This window comes from Coloeus monedula (genome assembly GCF_965178545.1).
Source record: "Coloeus monedula genome assembly, chromosome: 10".
Taxonomy (NCBI): domain Eukaryota; kingdom Metazoa; phylum Chordata; class Aves; order Passeriformes; family Corvidae; genus Coloeus; species Coloeus monedula.
Genome location: NC_138790.1, coordinates 4,788,816 through 4,813,054, shown reverse-complemented (window position 1 = coordinate 4,813,054; position 24,239 = coordinate 4,788,816). Strand labels below are relative to the sequence as shown.

The 24,239-nt window shown below is 43.5% G+C and overlaps 1 protein-coding gene across 5 annotated transcripts in view; it reads right to left on the bottom strand.

Moving 5' to 3' along the window:
• The window catches only part of YEATS2 (YEATS domain containing 2), a 49,017-nt gene that overhangs the window by 9,548 nt on the left and 15,230 nt on the right, over positions 1-24,239 (bottom strand). For 3 of the 5 annotated variants that reach the window (XM_082287875.1, XM_082287871.1, XM_082287874.1), the window contains 17 exons: positions 23,738-23,924; positions 21,807-22,046; positions 19,738-19,896; positions 17,222-17,325; positions 14,613-14,720; positions 13,385-13,558; positions 11,936-12,194; positions 11,005-11,166; positions 9,618-9,739; positions 9,117-9,272; positions 8,221-8,394; positions 7,295-7,493; positions 4,533-4,664; positions 4,185-4,283; positions 3,086-3,197; positions 1,679-1,752; positions 564-643 (listed from right to left, as the gene is read on the bottom strand). In XM_082287875.1, the coding sequence (XP_082144001.1) occupies positions 564-643; positions 1,679-1,752; positions 3,086-3,197; positions 4,185-4,283; positions 4,533-4,664; positions 7,295-7,493; positions 8,221-8,394; positions 9,117-9,272; positions 9,618-9,739; positions 11,005-11,166; positions 11,936-12,194; positions 13,385-13,558; positions 14,613-14,720; positions 17,222-17,325; positions 19,738-19,896; positions 21,807-22,046; positions 23,738-23,924 (2,541 nt within the window). The remainder of the gene's footprint in view (positions 1-563; positions 644-1,678; positions 1,753-3,085; positions 3,198-4,184; positions 4,284-4,532; positions 4,665-7,294; positions 7,494-8,220; positions 8,395-9,116; positions 9,273-9,617; positions 9,740-11,004; positions 11,167-11,935; positions 12,195-13,384; positions 13,559-14,612; positions 14,721-17,221; positions 17,326-19,737; positions 19,897-21,806; positions 22,047-23,737; positions 23,925-24,239) is intronic. The other 2 variants (XM_082287872.1, XM_082287873.1) reach the window with 2 other exon arrangements.

The following is a 24,239-nucleotide window of genomic DNA, read 5'->3' as shown; positions in this document are numbered from 1 at the left end:
AATTCAGTGTTAGTTAACATCTTCCATGTAAAACTACACAGCAAGATGGCAAAGTTACGAAGAAATAGAGGGAAACCACAATACAAAAGGTCCAGGTTAACTGAAATATTTCTCTTTGGTGAACTGACAATCTATTCCAGCACTAGTACTGCTTATGTCAGATCCCTCAGTTCTCATCCTGCAGAAAACAGACACAATCCCCTAAAAAGACAGATAAAATATGTTGGGTAAAATTCCCTTGACTGTAACATGCCACAGAGGAGAGATGAGGATAAAGTACTACCCCTTTGAAAAAATTTAAAGTTTTAAAATGCTTCAAAAACCATCTTACTATAAATAAACTGAAAAATGACCTTCAGCATCCTTTCTGCTTGAGAAAGCCTGTGAACAATAAACTGGATCACCGTCTGAACACAAGTCAGTGCACCTTGCAGTAGGGGATGCTGCCATTTAAAGTCAGATTTATTCAGGAAACAAAACAGACAACAAGGAAGGTTCCATAATTCAGAAATCCTTCTTGTGTTCCTAGTGACTGCTTCTGAAACAGTGGATGAGAGAATTACCTCGGCTGCCCTCCTCTTCCCAATATTCCAGCTGTAATACTGTTCCACTGAACCGGCACAAAAAGAGCTTACATCCTCACCTAAAGAACCACAAAATCAAAAACACTATTAAATTTTCAGTAAGTGAAGTAAGATGAACTCTGGGTTTGATGTTATTCAGCAAAGAGGGAAAGAGAAATGCCTTTCATGCTCACAGGCTCAATGACTGCAACTAACTCTTACACATGCTGTGCTCTGTCCAAGAGACACTGACACTAGTTTTTGGATGCAAAACCAGCCTCCCTCTTGGTCATATACACAGACACCTGTAGCTATGGGCTGTTTTAAGCCTCTTTCCCACTGCAAGCTCTATTATGTACACCTCTAAGTCTGCCTTACTAGTCAAAGTCTCTTCTTCTGGAAAACTGTTTTGCTTTTTTTTTCCAAACAAATTACAACATAAAAATGAAACAACAGTGAAAAGGTTTCCTGGCAAAAGTGCAAGAGCTGTATGTGATGAAGGCTTTACTGTGCTTCTCACTCCTACTTTGCTGCCTTTGCTTGCAAGGGTCTGCTCTACCCAGTCTCCGCTACCACTTGTTCAAAGTGCATTAGTTACCAGAGAAAGCTGAAACATTTTCAGTTATGTACATGAGTACGAGGAATGAAATAATAAAGTACCACACAAGATTAAAATATTTCTCTGCAAACTATCCCCTTTTGTTTAAAAAAGAAGGCAAAAACGCCAATAACAAGCACATTTCAGTGTTGAGCTATGTTACTGTATTTGCCAGCTCACTGAAACCCTAGTGTTAAATTTAAAAAAAGAAAGAAAAAAGCACATCCATTAAGGACAAACCAGGAAAAAGAAGACCTACTCGCAGCCATTATGTGAAGAAATGCAATCTATTTCTAAGGAAAAAAACAGATGAAAGATTTTAGCTGCTAACAACATACTTGACTTTACTGGAAGAACCTAATTCTAAGCATCTCCAGAATAACCCCTGGAGTAAGCTCTCTAGGAGAATGGCTTCATTTCATTCCACCTTCTAATAACTTCTGCGGCTACGGAGTATGCAAGGCATTCTGTTGATACACTGACAATACAGAGCAAAGCCTTTTCATTTACTGCTTACTTTTTTCAGCAATTAATGGAACCTTCTTCACTATTGCTGTTAAAAGCTGCTGGATGTTCTCCAAATATTCTATGCTGCAAGGGATAAAAAGAATCACAGTGAAGACTGCTGTTGAAAGCAATGAATCAGATGTAAAAGGTTTTAAAATCACTGCATGGTTTAAAGTCTTTAGCCCCAAGGCATTACAAACAGCGGTGTGAGGATAAACTCTTATACCCCAATCCAGTGAAGGTATTTCAAACAGCCCCTCCTCTTGCCAAAATGTCCACATCTGAAGCTGCATCTGTCAGGCTGAAGAAACTGAAGACAGGCTTGGAGAAAACCCCTGCATTATCTTGCAAGCTGCAACACTTCTTTGAGAGGTAACTAGTGCAGGTTGTCCCAGTAGGAAACACGGGATACTGCATAGGAAACTTTCTGTTTACAGGACTTTACTTAACCAGACATAGTCTATTTAACTCTCAGGAACTGTATTTTCCAACTGTTATCTTATAACTGAGATAATTTTCAGTGTGTAGTGACTGGACATTTATTCCTGTCTCTTACACACTCTCCATCAGGATAGTGTCTTCAGGGATACGCCGAGATAACAGAACTTTTCGAAACACAGAGACAGGAAAGTTGGAGGAATCAAGAGCAGAAGAGACATCCTACACACTGCAAGAAATATGCAGAGAAAATTCTGCAGTTTGAGTTCTGGTGAAAAAACACTAAGAAGTACTTGCAAAAGCATCACAAACAAGGCACTGGATTTCACAGCATCCAGTGATCAAATACTCATTATTATTTAATTCTAATTCTGAAGCAAAGCAGCCCTCATACTAAGTAATTACAGAAGTATATGAGTTTAGCAAGACTTGAAAGGCTAGAAGGTGGACAGCTCTACTGATTTCAGATGCCCCTTTTCAGAGCTGCATTTCACTGGGCAGTGTGACCTGACTAAGGACATGCAATGGCAATATACAAGCAGAGGATGATAGAGAGATTTTAGCAGTCTGTGATTTTAAAAAAGCCCAAAACAACTGCAAATCTTCAAATAATTTTTCCTCTTTCATGAACCCTGCATACAAATCCATTCAAAAATAAAACATTGCAACACTGTCTGAAACAAATGCCACCCAAGAGGATTAGTACAGATACAGCAGCGTATGGGACAGAAGATTTAATAATTTATTATAAAAATTATAATTTATATACTTATATATAAATTATAAAATCATAAATTATAAAGTATTTATAATTATAAAATTATATATATATATATATAATAGATATGTATTAATTATAATCTATTATAAAAAGTATTTCTAGGTCAAAGTAACACTACTGCAGAGGCATCCCTAGAACCATCTCCATTCCCTCAATACTTCAAAGATCAGAAATCCTTATAGAGAAATGAACAATTACTTGATAACATAATTCCCAAGTTCAGAGCTCTCTTCTGTTTTAACTGCTGCTTGGCCTTCTTGGGTACCCACAGAACTGCAGTTTTGTCCTGTTGAATCAGGCTCCATCTTAACTTCAAAGAAACAGAACACATTTTAAGACAAAAAGTACAGCCAGCTTGATAAAAGTACCAGACAGTCTTGTGAGACTCCAGTAAGACTAAAGGTCTTACATAACATAATTTCATTTATTGTTTACATTCTCATTGCTAAGCAAGAACAAATTTGACCTTCAATTCTGCTGAAAGGGACCTACCAGAACATGTTCCCCCCAAAAATCTCCACACTCACTTCTCATCCTTGTCAGAAAACCTGCATAATCATTTGCTGCTGTTTTGCATATGACTGCCTGATCTAAACTGAACTGCCTGGCCAATCTGAAAACAAAGAGCTGCATAGAAAGCTACCAAGTTTTAACAAGAAGTGACATTTCAAAGTGACAACTTTTAGAAGACATCACTGATTCTGACACCTGAACTTTCTCATGTCTAGGACAGACCTCTGGTGAGACAGAAGCAGTGAGAGACGTGCCGAACCCAAATAACCAGGCAGTCCGGTCATGCAGCTGGGGTGGAGAGAGACATGACAGTTCTGCCATAACTGGACTTCAGGTGTGTCAGCTCTGCCCCGTGCTTTATTCTGGGAAGGACTGTAGGTACCTCTTTCCCCTCTGTGTGCACAGGGACATGTGCTGTCTACAGCTAGTGCTGCTGGAAAGCAACCTCCAGTCCATCTGTCTGAGAACTGCAGTCTGTGGTTAAATACTTACTGCTCTATGCAGTTCTGCAAATACGGATTGAAACAGTAAGTGTTTAAGCTACACCTTGTAGCTTTCTAGAACATTCTCATTTTTCTCCATACTTGTCTATGCTGTGGGATTTGTTGAGGGGGAAGTCACTGTTAAATTCCTAGTCCCCAGGTGTCATTTTAACTTGATTTAATCTCTACTAATAATGGAAATAAAGGAACCCACAGTCATGGAGTCTACTTTCATAGGCCACTTGCATAAAGCAGCATCAGCTTATTTTTACTACTCATCTTACTAAGAAATCCCTTGTTACCTTTGGCAATGGATGCCGTGGAGGGACTTGGGACAACTGTACTTGCTGCTGTGACTGCTGAAACTGCTGAAACTTTGCTGGTAGAAAGTGACTGTAGCACTGGCGATGAAAACAAAAAAAGAAAGGAGGGGGGCAACAAAGAAGAAAAAGAAAATCAAATTTCATACACTTCGACAAATTAAAATTTTCAGAAGCAACACACTCTTTTTGCAGCACAAAGTTTAGGGATGAATTCCTTGCTACAATTTCTTCTATCTCTACTTCAGATGTATGCCAACAGTGACCAAGTGCTACCCTGTGTCAAAGGAGATTTTCAAACACCATCTGTCATCCTCCTCTGCCCTTTACCTTTGTTCATAGGCATGAGTATTGTCTGAACACCTCCAGAAGCTGTGTTTACACCGAGCTGTTTAAGCTGGCTGGGAACTGTCAGAACAGCCTGCTGTGGACTAGACTGATTTGAGTGGATTTTTAGCAACCCTGCAAGAAGAACGGAAGACAAAATGTTAAATAAAACACACCAGTTAGTTTATCTCCAGCTACTTCTCTCCCTTTCTGCTTGAAGCAGGATGGCATGTAACCTAGCACTGCCATCCTCTTAACAAGCCACAGTTCGGTGAGCTGCCAGGACGAGTTTTCCCTGACACAAGTGATGGCTCAAACTCTGTAGTGCTGCACTGCAGTGTGCACACTGTCACACGCTGCACAGCACTCTCAGAGTTATAAAGCAAATCTCCTAATTACCTAAGGAATCTTAAGCAAAGCTGATGTAACAAACCTTTCAACTGAAGCAGGCTCAGCAGAGTAAAACACTCTTGTCAGGACCAGACTTTGTGTTCAAGGCTGTGATAAGCCAGTGAACTACAGCTCTGTTGTACTCACACAGCTGCTCTCAGGGAGGTATCCCAGTGCCACTCACACCTCTGCAGTTCAGCTTAGCAGCATCCACTGCAGTCAGCAGAGCACAATCAACCCTGTTCCAACTATGGGACAAGCCCAAGGCTGCTGTGCAGCAGGTCTGACAAAGGACATAGCTGAACTGTCGTGTGTCTGTCTGCAGTGTGCACTGAACACACCCATAAGGATGGCTAATCAGGCTGTGAAGTACATTAAACTGGAGACCGAACTAAATCCCTGACTTTAGTCAAGGCCAAAAGAACAAGCAGGACATTCAGATATTAACAGCATTATCAATGGCAGCACTCAGCAACTTCAGGAGATACCAGCACAACTCCAAGCTGCACCATAGTTCCATGGGTGAGGGGTACTCATCACTTGTCTGCCAGCTCTCTCCTCCACAAGGAGATGTCATCTCCTTGTGATGACATCCCAAGCAACCACAGCCAGCAGTCTAACACTGAGATTTGGGCCTATGTCCATCCTTTCTACTGGTAAACGGGCTATTTTCCATGTAATTGTATTCAATCTGTAGCTAACTTTTCTTCAGATTGTGGAAATTTAGCAGGCTTCTATTTTAAAACATTGACAACAATAAACTTCTTAGTTTCACCATGGCAATTTTGTAATTATGATTTGACTTAAAGTTTCCATTTTCTTTATATTATTATTATTAGCAGTAGTAGTAGTACTGAAACACAGCTGGCCTTCCAAGTACTAGACATGCAAGGTCTGGTGAAGATGTCTTGGCTTTTAGGGATGCCCAGCACTGGGCAGTCAGGCTTTCACCTCCAGGCAGGAAGGCTCACCTAGTGAGTGTCCTTTGTGTGGGACATACTGATGTGTCAGGGTAGGATAGCAAGGGACCCAACAGCAAGGCTGGTAAGAAGGGACTTTTTCAACATACCCTATCAGCCTGGTGGGTGGGAGACATTGCTTGATACAAAACAAGGGAAAATTTGAAATCCTTTTTAAAAAGTTGCCTTTAAAAACACAAATGTTCAGAATTTCAACAGTTTTGTTTGGGTTTTTGTTTGTTATTACATTGAAATAACATGTTTTATAGCCACTGTTCCTTCTGAGATTCTTGAAGAAAGAGTTTTCCACGAAGAAGTCAATGCCTCAGGTTACAAAAAACTCCACAAACAGAATCTAGACACCATTCTCATATATAAATGGGAGTTTTAATCTGAAAGCTGTTTAGTATGGCTTATTTCCTACAAAAAACCCCACCTGGCCACTTTCCTTGCACAGAGAAAAATACTGAATTGCTTCCTGCAGGGTTCTGTCAGTCTTAGCAGTCTATGCTGTTTATTTTCAAGCTCTGGGTAAAATATACTCATGAGAAAGGAGCAGTTTAAAAGTCTGAGTAGAGAGGAAACAAGAAGAGCTGCTTCAAAAAGACACTGTCAGATGAGCTCAGTGTCAGTTACTTTCTCTTTTCTGTATTTTTACTCTGCTTTCACTTTATAAGAAACCACTTCAAGTGAACAGAACATGCCAGCAGGTAAATTAATCTAAGCAAAAATTTCCAGTTTTAACTCATAACTCTCAAACCTGCTGTATTTGCTCTCCCTGATATGAAAGATGATGGAATACAATAAAACTAAACACGGAGAACTCCCCTCCACATAAGGGCAGTCCATTTTTTATTACCTCATTTTATTAACTTGAATGATCCAGATCCAGCCAACTTCACCGTATCTAATGAATTTTGACTTCAAAGGCTTCAGTTCCCTCTAATCGACATCTCTCTCCTTTTCAACCCCAACAGAGCAGAGGCAAATCCTCAGAGACAAATTCTGCACATGCAACTTCTCTGCATACAGTGGAGTTTCACAAACTAATCAAGTCTGTAGTACTGCTGGTATCTTCATAGTTTCCCCACTCAGTGACACACTGTGCTCCTGATAGGGAGAATGCATCTTCTAGTGAGGACCTGGCATGAAAACTAAAATCCCTCTCCAACACCAAAGGGCAACTTGTGCTGTTATTTGCAACAGATACAGTCAATGCCAAAAGGATGCCAAATTATTAGAAACTTCCTTGGCTAAGCCAGAAGTGATGCTACTAAGATGTTTTAGAAAGCATGACACTTACACACTCACAAATGCAGGTGACTCTATATTCTTCCATTTACAGTGAAGACATCTACAGAACTCACACCTGGATTCTAAACTTTCTCTAGGAAAGGTGTGAAGGGAGTTTAATACCTGATACTGTAGCTTTTCCCATCACAGGCGTTGGTGTAGTCATCAAGGAAGCAACACTTACAACACTGGAAGTCGCAGTCTTATTCACTACCGATGAAGTAGACTGGCTCTGGCTTACACAGGTTTGGTGTTGCTGTCCAGATGTCTTTGCTGCAGGAGTTCCAGAAGATGATGAACTGGAACCTGCATTATCTGTTTGCTGCATAAGAGGCAGAGGGATAACAAATCCCTTTTCATGTCACAGGTGGTTCAAAAATAAGCACAACAAGGTAATAGAAGCAATAAAAGTAGCAAACCCAAATATTTATCTATCAATTGTCAGGAAGCAAGAGATTCTCAAGCTCATATCCGAAAGCCCCCACACATATAGAATGAAGGCTGTGGCAGCATGGCAGCAACTCTCCGCAGGTATTTGGGAGGCACAGATTAGGGGCTAACAGAAAGAAACAGGCTCAGAGTGAATTACACACTATTTTGCTGCCTCCTCCCCTCTCCATGAACTGCAGCTCCACTGCAGGTGGACAGCCTGCATCAGTTGGATACATGGCTGCATCCACCCACAAGAGCATTCACTTTAGAACGCAAATGTTTTGCATCCTGCCTCCCTCCATGCCAAACCAGCTCCTTCCCAGGCTGCACTGTCACAGCTGCCCTGGGGTGGAGAGCAGTGACACCCTCTGCACACAGCCAGGACCGCAGATGCCTGCTGGCAGCAGCCTGGGCACCGAGCACTGTGCAGGGCCTGTGGTCTCAGGAGCACCTACAGTCTGCTTACTGCTGCTTGATACAAGGAAGAGCAGATCCACCAGCAAGCTGGCTGGGAAGAATACCAACAGTGGGACAAAACAGTAAAAGTCCTTTCCTGGGACTGTTGTGGCAAGAGTGCAAACACTGCATTACAGAATACTGGCAGTGCTGTTTCTCACCTGGGCCACCCCATTTGTGGGGAGGGCCATGGCAGGAGCAGCAGCTGTGGTGATGACACCTCCTGATACTCTCAGCACAGTGGTGCCAGGTTTGGAGAGCTGGGATGAGGCAGGCACTGATTTTATAGACCCATCTGATATTTTCACCAGTGATGTCTGTCCACTGGATGCAGCCTTTGAGAAAGAATGCAGCATAAGGAAAACAGTCTATTAGTTTGGGTTTTAAATTATTTTAGAAAACCAAATCAAAATAGAACAACAACAAAACAAACAAGATAAATGCTTTTTATGTTACTAGAAAGTATTTTCAAAACACTTTTGAAAAAAATCAAGTTCTGGCAATAATCGCTGGAACAAAATTATCACCTCAGGAATCAACTTCATCAGTGCTGACTTTGCAAATATATGTCTATCCATCTTGAATTTTGGATAATCAATTGCAAGTACTCTTGGGGCATTTGAATTTCATAGGGACTACTTGGTAGTTTTTAGAAAGACCTTTGAGGGACACCAAACCCAAGATTTTTAAGAGCTTTAGCAGGTGGCCGATTTCTAGCATTGAAGTATTTAAGCAAATTTTTTTACCTGACTCTATTCACTTTTCCAATTCCATTTCAGTAAGAAATCCCAGAGCCCGTTTACAAAGCAGCAACCCCAAGTTTACACAGATTGCAAGCTGACCCCCTCTGAGGAGAGAAAGCTGGAAATCTGTAGTCTGATGAAAGTAAGCCTTTGTGTGCTTTCCTCATCATGGTACAGCCAGCACCACAATTGTACAAAAACCCACATCAAACCAAACAACTGTGAAAGGAAATGCTCTCAGTAATGTGTGGCTGTGGTTCCTATATTTTATCTGACAAAACTAGTAACAGAGAAACACATCACTTGCACATTACCTGTGTAAACAGAGCTGTTTTCTGTCCAGTTATCACTTTTAGGGCTTGTCCTTGTGTGGAAGATGATCCAACTCCTACACTGCCCTGAACAACTGATGCTGGAGTCAGCTGCTTCCCAGAGCTCTGAGGCGAAGGCTGGCCAACCAGAAAGGTGCCCTGCTCCAGAAATACATCAGGGAGGTCAGCACTTTGAAACACAGTTAAGAGTCAACAGAAATCTAGGAGTGTCAATAACAGATAAAAGCTTGTAGCTATAATGTAGCCACAACAACATTTCATCTTCTTAAACAATGCACTGCTAATTACACTGGATGCTCCTGCACTAAGAGCTGGATACAGCCTTCTTGCTGCAGAACACTTTCTGATGGAGAAAAGTCAAATAAGATCCAGACAGCAGAATCCAAGAACGTTTTATACACTACAGAACCACAGGACATCCACCTAACACCACTGCAGCATTAAGTGTCAATGTGCTTCAACTGAGATGCTTGTGCCACTGACCTGGGGTGTCTGCTTCAGGATGTAGGATGTATAGGTGAGGTGCTGGGACAAGTTACTGCTTGTGCTTTGGGTTCCTCCTCCTCCTCCTCCTCCACTATTTGTAGAAGAACCAGACTGAAGACCTGTAATCAGAGGAAAAGACTTGACCCTTTGGTAAAAAGACAGCGTCAGCTGCTAAAGCATCCCTGTATATACAGGTACTTGAAAAGACTTTGCAAGACATTTGGTGCCATGTCTTTTGCAGCCAAGTAACATTATTCAGTAGAGTTCAGCTGTGCTGCTGTGCTCTCTTACAGCTCAGCTAATGCCATGAACAAGAGGGGCTATTGGGAAAACTAGGAGGGCTGGTGGGCAAGCAAAACTCCTTTCAGGCTGTTTTGAACTTTCTATCAAATGAAAATGCTGTCCAACAGAAGAGCAATCTTTTCATCACTCTTTTGCAGGTTATGGATCTGCAGCAAAAGCTCTGGAAATACTCTGAATTCACTGGCTTCTTAATTTTACTTTCACTGGCTGTCAATGCAATTTTGTTAATAGAATAATGGATCATGGATACCAAGCTGTGGCAATCTGCAGTGACACTTTGATATTGCTACATCTCCAGAAGGAACAGCCTGAACAGCAAATTCTTTGCAGTCTCTCAGTAAGAAACGAGGGTAAAAAAAATACTCATGGCTCTGTCATAAACATCACAAGCATTTGATCTTCCTTGCTGCCAATGAGATTATCAAAGCTGAACTGCCCCAGCTGCCCCCCTAAATCTCAAGCAATGGGGCTCCCAAGACAAGTTCTACATCCCAAAAATACCTTCAGCAAGAGTATCTACTTTTTCAGTAGACATGTACTCTATTGCTATGTTGCTAGGTATTTACAGCCTTATATTGAACTGAATAATACCTCAGGCAGGCCAAACCAGAATTGGGAGCAAAAATTTTTCACCCAATCCATCTCCCATCCCAACGCCAGCCTCAAGAACAGCATTCTAGAGAAGGCTCACAGCAAATCCTTTCATCTACACAGTCCAAAGCCTGCAGTACTCATTCCCTACAGCAGCAGCACACTGCACACAAAACCTCGCCCACTGGACTATCTCAGCAGGCTGTGTTGTTCTGCAGGTATTTCACTGGGAGTTCCATTCACTGGCCTATTAACAAAAAACACGTTTCTGCATTGAGAGCACAGCATGAAAAGCAGTTTCACTGAAAACAAAAGCCACTTGTGAGATCTCAGACTTAAAAACCACCACATATGGGTTGTCGTGAACAAAGAAACCCTATCCCGTTACTGATTTCCACAGCACCAGGATGCTTTATAGCAAAAATGCCAAACATATTAATTATGCAGTGATTACATTATTTAACTCATTAGATTTCCCTGCAAGACTAACTAGCATTATTTGTGGCTCGCAGTATGGCTCCTTGGGGTATCAGCAGCAGTTTTCCTTTCCCAGAAGGGTTCTTGCTGTTGGTGGTAAGATACAGCTTGGTGCCTGGTGGTAAGTTTGCCAAGTTTGCCAGGTTGGTGGCTGGTAACTGCAGTGTAGCCATCACTAGAAAGAGAGAATAGAAAGAAATAAAAGAGCTGCTTGCAAAAAGTAGTATGCACTGAAATCTGCACAGGATGGAAGCACTCAGTGACATGCAACTAGCCCTCAGTAATCCCTCCTTAGCTGCTCTAACCACAGATTAACTCCACCAGTGATGCACAGACAGTTTTTTTAATAGGTCTGGAAAAAATCTCTCTGCATGCAGTTCCACTTGTGGCCACAGGCCAAAGCGGCACAGCCATGGGGTCTGCAGGCTTCCTCCAGCCCCAGGCACCACACAGCAGCTTTCCAACAGCCCAGAGCCCCAGCCTGTGCTCAGCTAAAGCAGCTGTGTGCAGATGCAGACAGGATGCTTCTGCCCATACTCCCGTACCTCTAAGTGCTGGGGAAGATGTGGGGATGAAATAGAGACACTTTGGCTTGGGCTGGCTGGATTAATGGGGAAAGGACCATAATGCCAGGCAAAAATGTGAGACCTGGCTCCATGAAAGTCTGCTACGTCTCCTGCACATTCCCCAGTGCCCGTATTCCGGTCTCCACTCCCAGAACACTGCATGTTTTAAAGCACATGTGCTCTCTCTTCCCCCTTACAGATAATGAATTAACATTTTCTTTATTATTAATCTCAGCATGAATTTTCCTACAGAGCTCTGTGAAAAGTAGTAGAGATACTCATTTTCAAGTTTTTCAATCATGTATAGTTATTTTGCAGTTGAATAAATCATTATATAGACCCATCACTAGCTATTAACAAGGTGCAAAATTACTCTACCTGAGCCTTGAGATGTACTTTTCTGAGCCCCTGTGGAAGAAACTTGAGCCTTTGTTATAGTCTGCACGGGCTGAGCAACAATTGTCCCTCCACCTCCGCTCACGATGGCTTTGGCTACACCTTGAGTCACAACCTGCTTCGAACCAACAGCCTTTGCTACTGAGGAGCTGGACTTTGCCACAAGGATCTGGCCACCACTTATTGCCACCGCTTGTTTCACTGTTGACTGCAACGCTGAACCAACGGGAACACCAACAACCTGCAACAAACAAGGATGGGATGGTGCACTGCTGGCCATAGCCACCATGGGAATCCTAGCTGGTACACGACCCCCATTTCCAGATACTTCAGGACATGCATGGTCACAAACAGAAGCTCTTCATTCAGGAGCAAAATTAAGTTGGCAAGAGGCCAATCCCAAGTAAAATGATAAACTGTTAAACACAATCAGGATCTCGGCACACCCACAAAAGATTAAGTTCATTGAAATTACAGGGCAATTCCTTTTTTTCTGATTTACAAGCAACAGCTTAATTCCAGCTGAAGATAAAATTTGCCTTGGTGAATTAAAGAGATGCAGAAATTCAGTTTCAATGCATTCATGGGAACAGATTCCCTGGGAAAACTACAGCCTCCAAGCAGAACCCACAAAGTGCTCCAATTTTATGTGTTAACAGTAACTGCAGCGGAACATGAGTTTCTGCATACCTGCTCAAACAGGCAAGAAAGGCAGCAAAAAGAACAAGGAAATGTTGCAAATGCAAAAGAAGTATTTACTTATGCAAATGTGGAAGTTCTGTATGTAATCTCTAGTGCTTGGCATGTCATTTGACTCTGTCCAAAATGGAAAGAGGCAAGAATGGAGACAATTTCTGACACATCTGTCATCTTGTCACTGCACTGTGCCTTCTCAGAAGCTGTGTCACTCCTGTCAAAGCAGGACTGCATTGGCACGACTCCTACAGTAAAACGGCTGAGTTGCCACTCAAGTAGGACTGCTTTCACCTAATGCTAGTTCTGGCTCAGCCTCCACCCTGCTCCCTATTTGTGCTGTTCTCTTGTGTTGCAGGCCTGCATTCCTAGGAAAGAATTCATCTTTTCTTATGGAACGACCTGGATGAGTTTCAGCAAGAGCTGATGATGGCAGCCAGCTTTCTGGGTTGACAGTTCAAAAGCACCTCCACCCCCCTGTCGCACTGGCTTGGACAGAAGCAGGAGATGTCCCTGTACACAATAAAATGCAACAGTGCTTGTTCAGCCTGCTCCCCTCCCAAGGACTACATGGAAGCAGGATACGAGCCCCTCTGCATACAAGAACCCAGCTAACCATGGTGCTGCCACCTGGGAGCGAGGCAGAAACGACCCTGCTCCCCTGGGAGAAGCACCAAGGGTTGCAGTAGCACCACAAGACAGCTCCCACCCCTGCAGAGATGCCCACGTGCCCCATACCTTGGACTGCACCGTCCCCTCGCCGGTGCTCACGACGGGTTTCTGCGGGGACAGGGCCAGCATGTGGCTGCCCTTGACGGTGACGTACTGCTGCACCGAGGGCTGCGCCGCCGTGCCTGCCGCCGGCACCGCCGCCTGCTGCGGCAGCTCCCCGGGCTCCTGCTTGATTATCACCTTGGCAAGAGGAGGAAACAGTTGTAAGAAAAGCAAACCCCTTAAACCACAGAAAATCGCTTGTGGAGCAGCCTGTCTGCAGGGGAGGGCAGGCACGCTCTCAACTCAGACGTGGTGCTCACCACCACAGGGACTCTCTAACTCAGCTCCAGGTGAGGGCTGCTCCCAACACTGTGTGTGGGGTGGTGTCTGCAGTGACAGAGCAGCCCATGTTTCAGAGGTGGTCATGGAAATTACAGAGTCACAGCAATTGCTGGTAGTGTTACAAGTACCAGTCATCCCAACAAGGGACTTGAGCAGAGCTGACTTCTTCAGACCCTGCATCTCAGCATGGAGCCACGACACTTTAAAGTTTCAAATTCACGTTCTGAACCTGTTTTTTATTTCTATCCTGCAACATTACAACCAATAGCTATAGACACTGCAAATGATTATAGCTGACATATACACAAGTCTCTTGTGTAAATGTTTTATGTTTCCCCTGGGACAGCCCTACATCTAATCCCTAAGGGCAGTGACACAAAAAAGCCTGTTTTGGGGGGATTTTTCATGTTAGATTGTTGTAGGTACTGTAACTGGTAGGAAGCTTTCTTCCACCTTTTACTTGGATCACCTAACATTGCCAGAAACAATTTTAAATTCCATGTGATAATATTTAAGGAAACATAGTCAGAAGAAGCAACATCTGAGATTCACAAATCACTGTTATAATATTTAAAGAAGCCCCTGAAAGATGTTTGCTTCTACTGCAGTTTTACTTCTAGTACATCCCATTAAAAATAGCTTTCAAAATATCAGCCTGAACATAACAGTGATTCAAAAAGAACCCCAGAAAGGATGGAAGAGGTGATAAAAGGAAAGGTACAGCAGAGCCACAGGGAAAGAAAAGAAAACAAGACACATTTTTGAGAGATGCTACAGAGCCCTTAGCAGCAAGATACATTGGTTCCAGTAAGAGTTTTACAGGCACTGGAGTTCCATGGGTTGTGGCACAAGTCAGCATGAAATGACACTACCAGGCTGCCTGTCCCAGCACAGAAGTCAGGAGGAATACCTTTGTAAAAGCTCCAAGTCCTCCAGTGACCGATTTGGGGCTTTGCACCTTGGAATGACTCCCAATGGGACAAAGGGGTGGCATGGTGGCAAAAAGAGAATCCTCCTGCTGCAAACAAGAAGACATGGTGCAAAAATCAGTGAAATGTCCAATAAAAGGAAGAAAACAAGTGACTGCTAATAAAGGGCAGCACGGACCATCTGAGCAGGCCAAATTACCTGGGCAAATAAGACAATTCCAAAATCAGTTGACACTGGAGTAAAAGGAGCCTGACTTTCTTAATATAATCCACAAAGCAAATTTTATTTGGAAAGTTACATCTCCAACTGCAGTAACTGTTCCTTACCAAGTCATACACAGGCAAAAATACCGACTCATGTTCTCTAATCAATTTTTTATATAAAAGTATTTCACTTAAAGTTCAAACAGGCTGAGGGGGCATCTTATCAATGCATACAAATACCTGCTAGGAAGGTATAATGAAGGTCAAGCCAGACACCACTCAATAGTATCCCCTGCAAGGACAGAGTCAATGGGTACAGATTGAAATACAGGAAATTATAAGGAAAACTTTGTTGTTATTGATGGTGATCAAACAGAGTAACAGGTTGCTCAGAGAGGCTGTGGACTCTTCAGCCTTGAAGATACTCAAAACCCAAATGGACACATTCCCAAGGAACCTACTCTATTTGACCCTGGTTTGAGGTGGAGTGGTTATCTCCAGAGGTCTCTGCCAACCTCAGCCATTTTGTGATTCTATACACAATCTCAGAGAGAGAAGACAGCGTGAGAAGAAACAAGTTATGGAGGGGAACATTCTTCTCTCAGAGGAATTTATGCTCTCCTCTACCTGGAACGATGCAGTGACACACAATCCTTCCAGACAGAACTCCCCAAACAAACAAAGCTATGTAACTAAATGGAGTAAAAAACATTTTCACACCTGCAAAATCATGCACCTGGCACTTCTGGGTCTGAGGCCAGCAGAGAAGTCAAGTGCATTTGAGGCAGTTTGTTACAATATAATTGCTCTCTTCTACAATCAATGTGAACCCCAAAGCCATGGTTTTACAATCACTTGGCCCATCCTTGGGTTGGATCACGACCAGAAATCAGGCCCTGCAACTCCTGACATCTTCCTCCTTGTACTGACACACATGGCAGGAAACACATTAGTTTTCAAGCAGGTTGGCTGTCTGCTCTAGTTCACCACACAGCTGCACAACTGGTAGCCAATGGGAGGTGTGAAGACGAGGCTGGAGGCATAACCTGTCCTCTCAACAGCAGCTGCATTTGAGACTGGCTGGAGAAACACAGCCTGAAGTCGTTAAAATAAATAAAGAAAACTAGCACACAGTGAAGAGATGAAAAGTGGTGAGTTGCGTAACTCACCAACCTGTAATATCCCACTGGACTATCAGATACACTCTTCTCTTTAAAAAAAACATAAAATTACAGCTTTTCCACCAACCAGAAGACATAAATCAAATGACATTTCTGTTTACAGAAGTATGATTTTTTTAAATGGGTTTTTAAAACTATCTGCAGTTTTTACCTTTGCCCTGGAAATACAGAATTCAACTGTTACTAATGATATGGGCCTACTCTGACTTATTGAAAACTTTCCAGTAAAAACTGTCCCAAATCAGTGAAAAATAAAGAATAATGAATTATTTTCAACACAGTTAAGTGAAATCCATCTGAGCACACAGGTTTTTAAAATCTGACTAGCTAGCTGCACACTTGATACTTAAAATGCTACTCCAAACAAACTGCTTCAGACAACAATCTGCAACACTTTTTCCCCAGCAGACATAGGCAGCATCTCAGTTCCAAATGTGAAGTGATTTGCTCTCTGCAGGCTGACTGGCAAGCCTTCCCCCACCATATCCTGCATTAATACTGTGGCTTGGAGTCGCTCCTGTTTCCAGCAGCACACCCACCAGCTGCTTTCAGAGCCTCGCTGACGCCACTTCCCTGCCAGAAATATCATTCCTAGCACAAGATGTGGGAGAGATTTTATGCGAGACAGTTCAGCTCTGTACCTTTTGGGCTTTGCAGATCAGAAGCATGAACTGTATTTACTGCTGTTTGTTTACACATCCAAATGTTACTCCACTGTTTACGCAAACATTTTTCTAAATGCAGGCAGTTGTAAAACCACTCCATGAGTTATTTTCAGGCTGCTAGGAACAGCTGCTGTACAAAAATAATGAATAGAGTGAAGGTTTTGAAGTAGGCACCTCTGGTTTAATCATAATCTGTCACTAGCAAAGTGAAGAAGATCAAAGTCAGCTAGAGAAGAGCTTTTTTGAAAGATACAGCGTTTTGGGAGCTGTGCCCTCCATGGATTTCCTTGCAGAAAAGTAAAAGAGCAGTGCCTTTAACAGATATGTAGGCAAGCCTAATTAGAGCTGCATGAAGTGACACTATCATCTTGTATAACCACCATGTTCTCCTATGGCTCCATCTGTTAGACACAGTAAACCTTCACATGAAATAACAATCTACGGAATTTGCCTGAAGTGCGGAATTTTTAATACAAAGAAGTCCCATTTAATAGGAAGCTGAACTTTAAATGGGAAGTACACACTTAATGAGAACATTACCTTGACAGCTGAGGTGACAAAACTGCTCCCATGGGTCTTTGACACAGGAGATCCAGTCCCGTGAGAGGCCTGACAGACACTGCTCAGTTTGCTGGTCGGGCTCCCTGCGCAGCAGGAAATAAAGTAGATGCTGGGTGAGGGCTGGGAGCGGGGCCACTGCACACATGAAACCTCTTCTAACAGGGAACAAGGCATTTCATTTCATCTGCATTCTCCATGAGGTACATCAGCAGGAACTGCCATGGGCACAAAATAAATCCACCACCGAATTTCCACCTGCAGAGATCATGGCCCAGAGAAGGTACTCTCCACCCACTGCTCTGTGTGCAGCAAGCAAATGGTCAGGAACCTTCCTGGGTTGCTGAGGATATCAGCAACGTGTGCAAATATGTGAAATTAGGACAGAACTTGCTGCTGTAGATGCAAAGTCCTCCCAGAAGCCCTCTGAACCCATACTAGCCTTGGACACTGGCATGGAGGAAGGCTTGGAGAGGGAAGGAAAAGGAAGGCCAGAAAAGGAGGGAGACAAAGTGAGGAGTAACAAGAGCAAGGGACAGAGTGAGGAGGGTAAAGGAAGAAACAGAAACAAGGAACGAAGGCATAGGGTCCTCTGTGGCAGATGCTCTTGCAAAATTAACAGATTGACACGTGCCACAGCACTCCCCTGGCCCCCAAGATGGACAGGGGTCCAGTGGTAAACTTACCCTGCATTATCAGTGTGTACACAACACTGCTCCTCAGCAGTCTTGTTACTGCTGTTGTTGGGCTGGTTTGTCAGTTTTGTTTGTTCAAGAGACACTAAAGCCATGTATTACACACATGAAAGCAAAAAACCAGTCTCTCCTACAGTTGTTCTAAACTTAAGTTTAGAAGTAAATGAGCAGCCATTTCTGAGAATGAAGGCTTGGGAAGGCTGGCTTTCACAGAGTATGATGATCTCACCCCTTTTCTCAAATACAATCTGCAGCCTTATCAAAAAGTGCCCCAGTGACTTTTTCTGTAATACACATTATGCTCAATCCAGCCTGGCTGCTGTTGCCAAAAAGTCAGTTCCACAGACCCTCTTGCTCACTCACACAGGGTCTGGTGATGAGGCTCTCTAACAACAAAGCTGTTTGGGGAGGGGAGGGTATCAGTTTTCTGCTCTGCCACTGATTTGATCTGACTTGTGCAGGATACAGGGGAGGCACAGGAGTGCAGGGAGGGAGAGGAAGCAGGCAGTCTCTGCCAGGCTGCTCTGTACTTACATCTCAACTGTGGTGGGAAACTGCAGCTGTAACAATAACTGCACTAACATTTGTATGTCCAAAAGACCTGGTGCATCTACACATCCTACCCTCCATGTACAAACCTCTATTAGAAGAGCCCAAATGTCACCCAAACCATGATAAACCACTTAGACAGAGTAGACAGTCAGGCTGGAGGTAAAGAAGAAATAGAAAATAAGAGGCAGAAATCCCCCAATCAATCAAAAACCCCCAGGTAATCAAACCCTCTTGGTGAAACAGCATCAGTGTTGCCAAGAAAGCCCCAAAACATACTTTAAAAAATTCAGATACAGCTACACAGTTCCTACCAATTACCATACCAATTCCCTCTGTGATGAAGTTAAAATGAACACGATAGCTGTGATCCCTCAGATAAAGGGAACAAGCATTAGTAAAAGTAATTTTTGTGCTTTCCAGCCATGCCCAACAAACGGTTTGTGTTTCATGGATGCTGCACTCCTCACTTGGCCCTGGGCATCCCTGCTGAGATGCTGTGAAGCACAGACATACACAAACAAGTCTGTTTTAAAACAGACAGCAGTTCTTGGCCATATATCACAACAAATAAATGACTTCTGAGGGACCTTTCCTCCAGCCCCAACACAAAGATTACTGACTGACTCCTCTAGCCATCACCTGTGTCCTGCAGTTCAGCCCTCCCTATGACCCCAGGCTTTTGTCACCACTGACGGAATCCAGTTAAGAGGAATCCAAACCAGCTGGAACTGGACCAGGTAGAAGCTGAGAGCAGTACCAAAAACCAGCATGGCTGTTCTCCTGGTAACCAGGGTCTCTGCAGTTCAACACATCTATACTGTGCCCCACACTGGGACCCCAAGACTGATCTGCCAGTCACTGCGACCTCTCCATGCTCTTTGCCACATCCATGCCACCATTGTCACCCAACCACCTGTGCACTGTTTCTGCCTAAATCTGTGCAACATGATCTACATCACTTTCTCCCCTTACCTTTTCACCTGAAAAGAACAGGCTCTCTTTGAAGTGGTATCTGTGAATTCAGTTTGGCTTCACACTATGCTGCTTCCTAAAGGAAGCTGTGCTCAAGTCCGAGACACCCTCAGCCACGCATGCAGGCCAGCTGTGCAAACCAACACCTTCCTCTTTCTCTGCTGAGTGCTTTTCCATCTTCACAAGCTGAAATGCTGCTGTTATACTGATCATTTTAAAGGGAGAACAAACTTGAATGGGTAAGACTAAGCCACTGCCTTCTGTGGTCACACTACACACCTGTGCTTGTGGCTGCAGCTCCAACCGTCTGTCCAGGCTTGTCCACAATAATATACGGGTTATTAATGACTGAGCTAGCAGAGCCTTGCTTCATGTGCACCGGAGTGGACGTTGGGGTACGAGGTAGCGGAGATGGACTAGGGGTCGATATTGGAGAACCTTAAGAGAAAAAGTCCAATGCTTCTAGCTTGTAAATGTTGTCAGAACATAAAAACATGGCAATAGTAGTACTTTTGAAAATGGCTTAGAGAAGGAACATTTTTTGAGGATGCATTTCCCAGCCTGAGTGAGGTCACAGGACTTGGAGAAGGAAAGAAGAGACAGAAGGAAAGGAAAAGGCATATAAAGCACTACAGCTCCTATGTACCCTGGACATGCTCTGCCTACCAGGACAAGCAGGGCTCAAAGGTAACTTGAGAAGCCATTTGGTCCATCCCCGAATCCTGAGGGATATTACCTCCATCATTCTCACTGCTAAGACCAGTGCACCCAAGGAGATGAAGAAAGAGAGCTGAGCTCTCTTGCCCTTGTGCAGCCCATGGTACAGGCACTCAGAGTGGGAACCAAGGAGTGCCCCTAAAAAGGCTGTGTGGAACAGCCTCGGGCAGCAGGAACACCTGGGCCCCTTCCCTGCTCTGGTCCCTTCACTGCTCTCACTACAGCAGAAACCCTTGAAATCAATCTGTAAAATGTGCAACTTCTGGGTAACATAGTCAGGACAGAGAGAAACTAGAGAAGAAAAAAGCTGCATGAAGAGGTAAACAAGAAATTCAGAGAAAAGGACAGGCAAGGAAGTGATCAGAGAAAAGAGCAGCAAACACCAAGCTTCACCTGCCTGTTCATCTACTTTCTTGGCAGTTACTGATAATTAAAACAGAACATAAATGCTCATCAAATAAAATCCCCATGTCATAAACTGCTTTGAAATCTGGAAGGGGTAGCCCTTCTCAGCGGACAGCAGAAACTTGGAAAAATATTTAGCAGGGAAACATTTAAATAGCAAGGATCAACAAAGAATAGTCCAAGGAGTTTAGGAAAGACAGGATGGCCCCTGTAATGCCTGCTTTCTAGGAAGCTTTGGGTAAAGATCAAGAGAAGAGCTTATAATGAAAGAATGAAGCACTTGGCATAGGTTAAAGTGTAAATCAACCTGAGTACAATTTTAAGATGTCAAGGAACAATACTGAAATTTAATTAAAAAAACCCCAACCAAACAAAAACAACAACACAGCCAAAACAAAACAACATACCAGACACACTTTAAGAAAATTACCTGGGAGCAGATCACCAGAAATCACACATACTGAGAGCTGGTGCTTCACCTTCTCTACCCTGAACATCAGAAAATGAAGAGCTGCAACAGGTCACCTTGCAGCTTCTCAGCATGTGCCACAGTGAGCTGTACACTAACACTTTCTGATGTAAAACATCATCCAGTGATTGGCAGCACACCCAGGCAGGGAAGGGACCACAAGTGAAACAAGCAAAGCAGCACCTTGGCCATGGTTTGGTTCAGAAGCTGTAACATTGCTCACCACAGCCAGCTGGCAATTTAATCCAACACAAGGTGGACTTTCAGAAGACAAAGAGCAAAGCTGCTCCATCTGATGCAATATGACAAGCACAAGAGGGTCTATTTGAGTCTACAAGGTTAAAACTAATTATTTGCCCAGTAGTCAAGAAAAAAATTATTCTTAATCCATCCCAGCTGCACGAAAGCAGGAGGGAGAAGAATGGCTTCTTCCCACATAAAAATATTCCACAAGGAGGATGTGTTTTCGCCTGGGCCTTTCTGTGGGTAGCAGTCCATTTCAAGACTATCTATTTCATACTTAAGAGCATTCAAGAACAACTCTCATCCTGCTTTTGATCTGTTGTGAACCATTTCACACTTGTATTTGTTTTCATTGAACATTAAGAAGCGTGCTTAGCTCCTTATTCTAGAGTTTCCTATTGTCTGATGTCCAAAGACTGGAAGAAAATCAAGGGAAGGACACAAAACAAGTCCAACTGGTTCACTCTCTTATTTTCCCGGGGGGAGGCACTGGGGTAAGTAAACTAACATTCACCTGATACAATCTTGCAACTCATGGTGATAGGCTGGAAGGACTTTCCTGGTGACTCTGCAGGGCTTGGACTCTGACCTTGAGGCACTATTTTACAGCTAGCTGCAATGGGTTGAAAGGCTGAATTTCCATGAGAGCCAAAGGCAACTTTCTGTGTGGCTAATTTGGTGGGAGTCCGTTCTATCGAGGATGGCAGGGAATAAAACGCGGCATGTCTTTCGGTTTCAGCATTCCCAGAGAATCCTGATTAAAACAGGGAAAAGAACAGAAATAGTTCTTAGGCTGATACATCTAATTCCTTACTGTGCTTCTCTACATGAGCATAACTCAGGTACGACAAACACGCTCTTGAATGAAGGAAAAGCAACTGGTGGGAGGCGTTGAACAGGGAGAAGTGAGGTAGGGGATTGCTCCTGCACAGGCCTCTTGGATCTGCTGGACAAGAAGAATAAAATGGTAACATGCACACCCTGTTCAGCTGTGGCAGGTGATCAGCCACCTCTTACACACTTTCTTGGAATGACCTTCCACTGAACAAAAGCTGCTGCTAGTTCCAAGTGTCCTTGGTTAGGGCTCCACAGGACTAAGGCTGGGTCTCCTTTGCAGAGAATCTCGCAGTGCATTTTCTGGAGTAAGAGGTCAAGGAGTCCAGAGACTGCCTTTTGAGCTGGGCTATGGAATCCACTTTATTTGGTGTAGAAGGAGATCAATTAACCTGGAGCTGCTCAGAGAAGCCACTGCCTGCCAGTGTAAAAAGAAGGTAGGTTTACTTCCTTCCTGTTGGCTGTAGCACTGCTCAGCTAAAGATGCCACAAATCTTCCTGTTTGAATAAAAAACCTGTGTGTTTAAAATTTGATTGAGTTTGTCCTTTTCTGGCCCCAAGAAAAGACCACATTTATACAGCAGACATTCTTCTTGCTGAGCTTGAACACCACCAGTGGCATCACAGTGCCTATCAGGAAGCACAACCATGCACAGCACCAGCATACTGCCACTCCTTGAACACAGGAGTGTCAGCATAAATCAAGAAAAGCATCAGACCATGCTGCACCTGAACTATTTTGAAATACAGCATTGCTGTGTCCAGGTTTCTCACACTAAAGAATGTAAACTGTAACAAACTGTAACACACACCCCGGTATCTCAGCCCAGGTAACCAAGGTCTGTCGTGCAAGCCTTGACACCGAGTGTTCCAGAAAGCAAAACTCAATGCCAACAGAGGCACAGCTCTTTCTACTTCAAACTACAAATCCTAGCAGCGTGCCCAGGGGGCCAACACTGCCTGCTCCAGGCAATCCAAGTGATCCTAAGGCCTCAACTGCTGCTCCACTGCAATGGACCCTGACTTTCCTGATCTTACAGGGGAAGGGGAAAATGAGACCCCGACGTGCAGAGATGCCATCATCCCTGAGACAAACAAACACGACTTTTTCAATCTCTATTCCCAACAGTACAGTAACTGCAGTTACCTAGGGATTTTTGCTCCCTCATAGTCAGCTCATGTTAAGCACTAACGTGTAACTGAATGCACCACTAGACCAATTCCTTAAATGTATACACAGTCCCTAAAACATTCAGAAACCTAAAAGCCCCTCTGAAAATAGTCTGCCAAAGCCAAAACTACAAGTGCTATTCAACCGCCTTTTTTCCAACTACATCTGCTCTTCCCTATTCACTACATTTTAGCAAAACAGAGCCTGCTCAACAAACTTCAGATAAAAAACCGGAACAAAACCGAACCAAACTCCAAAACCAAATAATCTGTAACAATTTCTGCATTACATTTCAGAGCACATTAAGGAAAATATGATCTAGGGTGAACAACAAGCATGTAGCACCAGCAACCTTTAAGGCATAAGAGCAATTAAGAGGAGGTATCCAGCAGAGCCAAAGTTCCAAGAACTTGCCTTTCACCTACACCCGTTTGCTTTACCTTTGTCCACAGAAGCATCTGGGCTGGAGTCCCTCAATTGTTTAATTGGTGAAGAAGCTTTGACTGGTGCTGGGATACTCAGTGGCAGTGATAAAGATGTAGGAACATCAGAAAGGTCAGACTCTGAAGACTGGGAGAAGAGATACTCCTCGCCAAGGGAATGCCTGTGAAGCTCCACATCCACTACCTTCCAAAAATAGGAGAAAGGACATTAGTATTTGGTAGCTAGGTAAAGATATAAAAACCAAGAACAACGATGTCTATTTATTTTAATGCCTAAAAACCTCTCCCTTTGTTTCCCCCACCTCTACATAACATTTCCATTCATTTCAGGGACAGTTCCCAAAGGTCCATCAGTACTTGAGCTACGACAAAAATCTTGCAACACTGAATCCCCACAGTAAAATAGCATATCTCAGTCCATGGGGAAATCTGAACTGTAAACACTGGAAGGATTATGCAGCCCAGCTCCAAGCAGCCCACTAAAGAAAGGACTGCATAC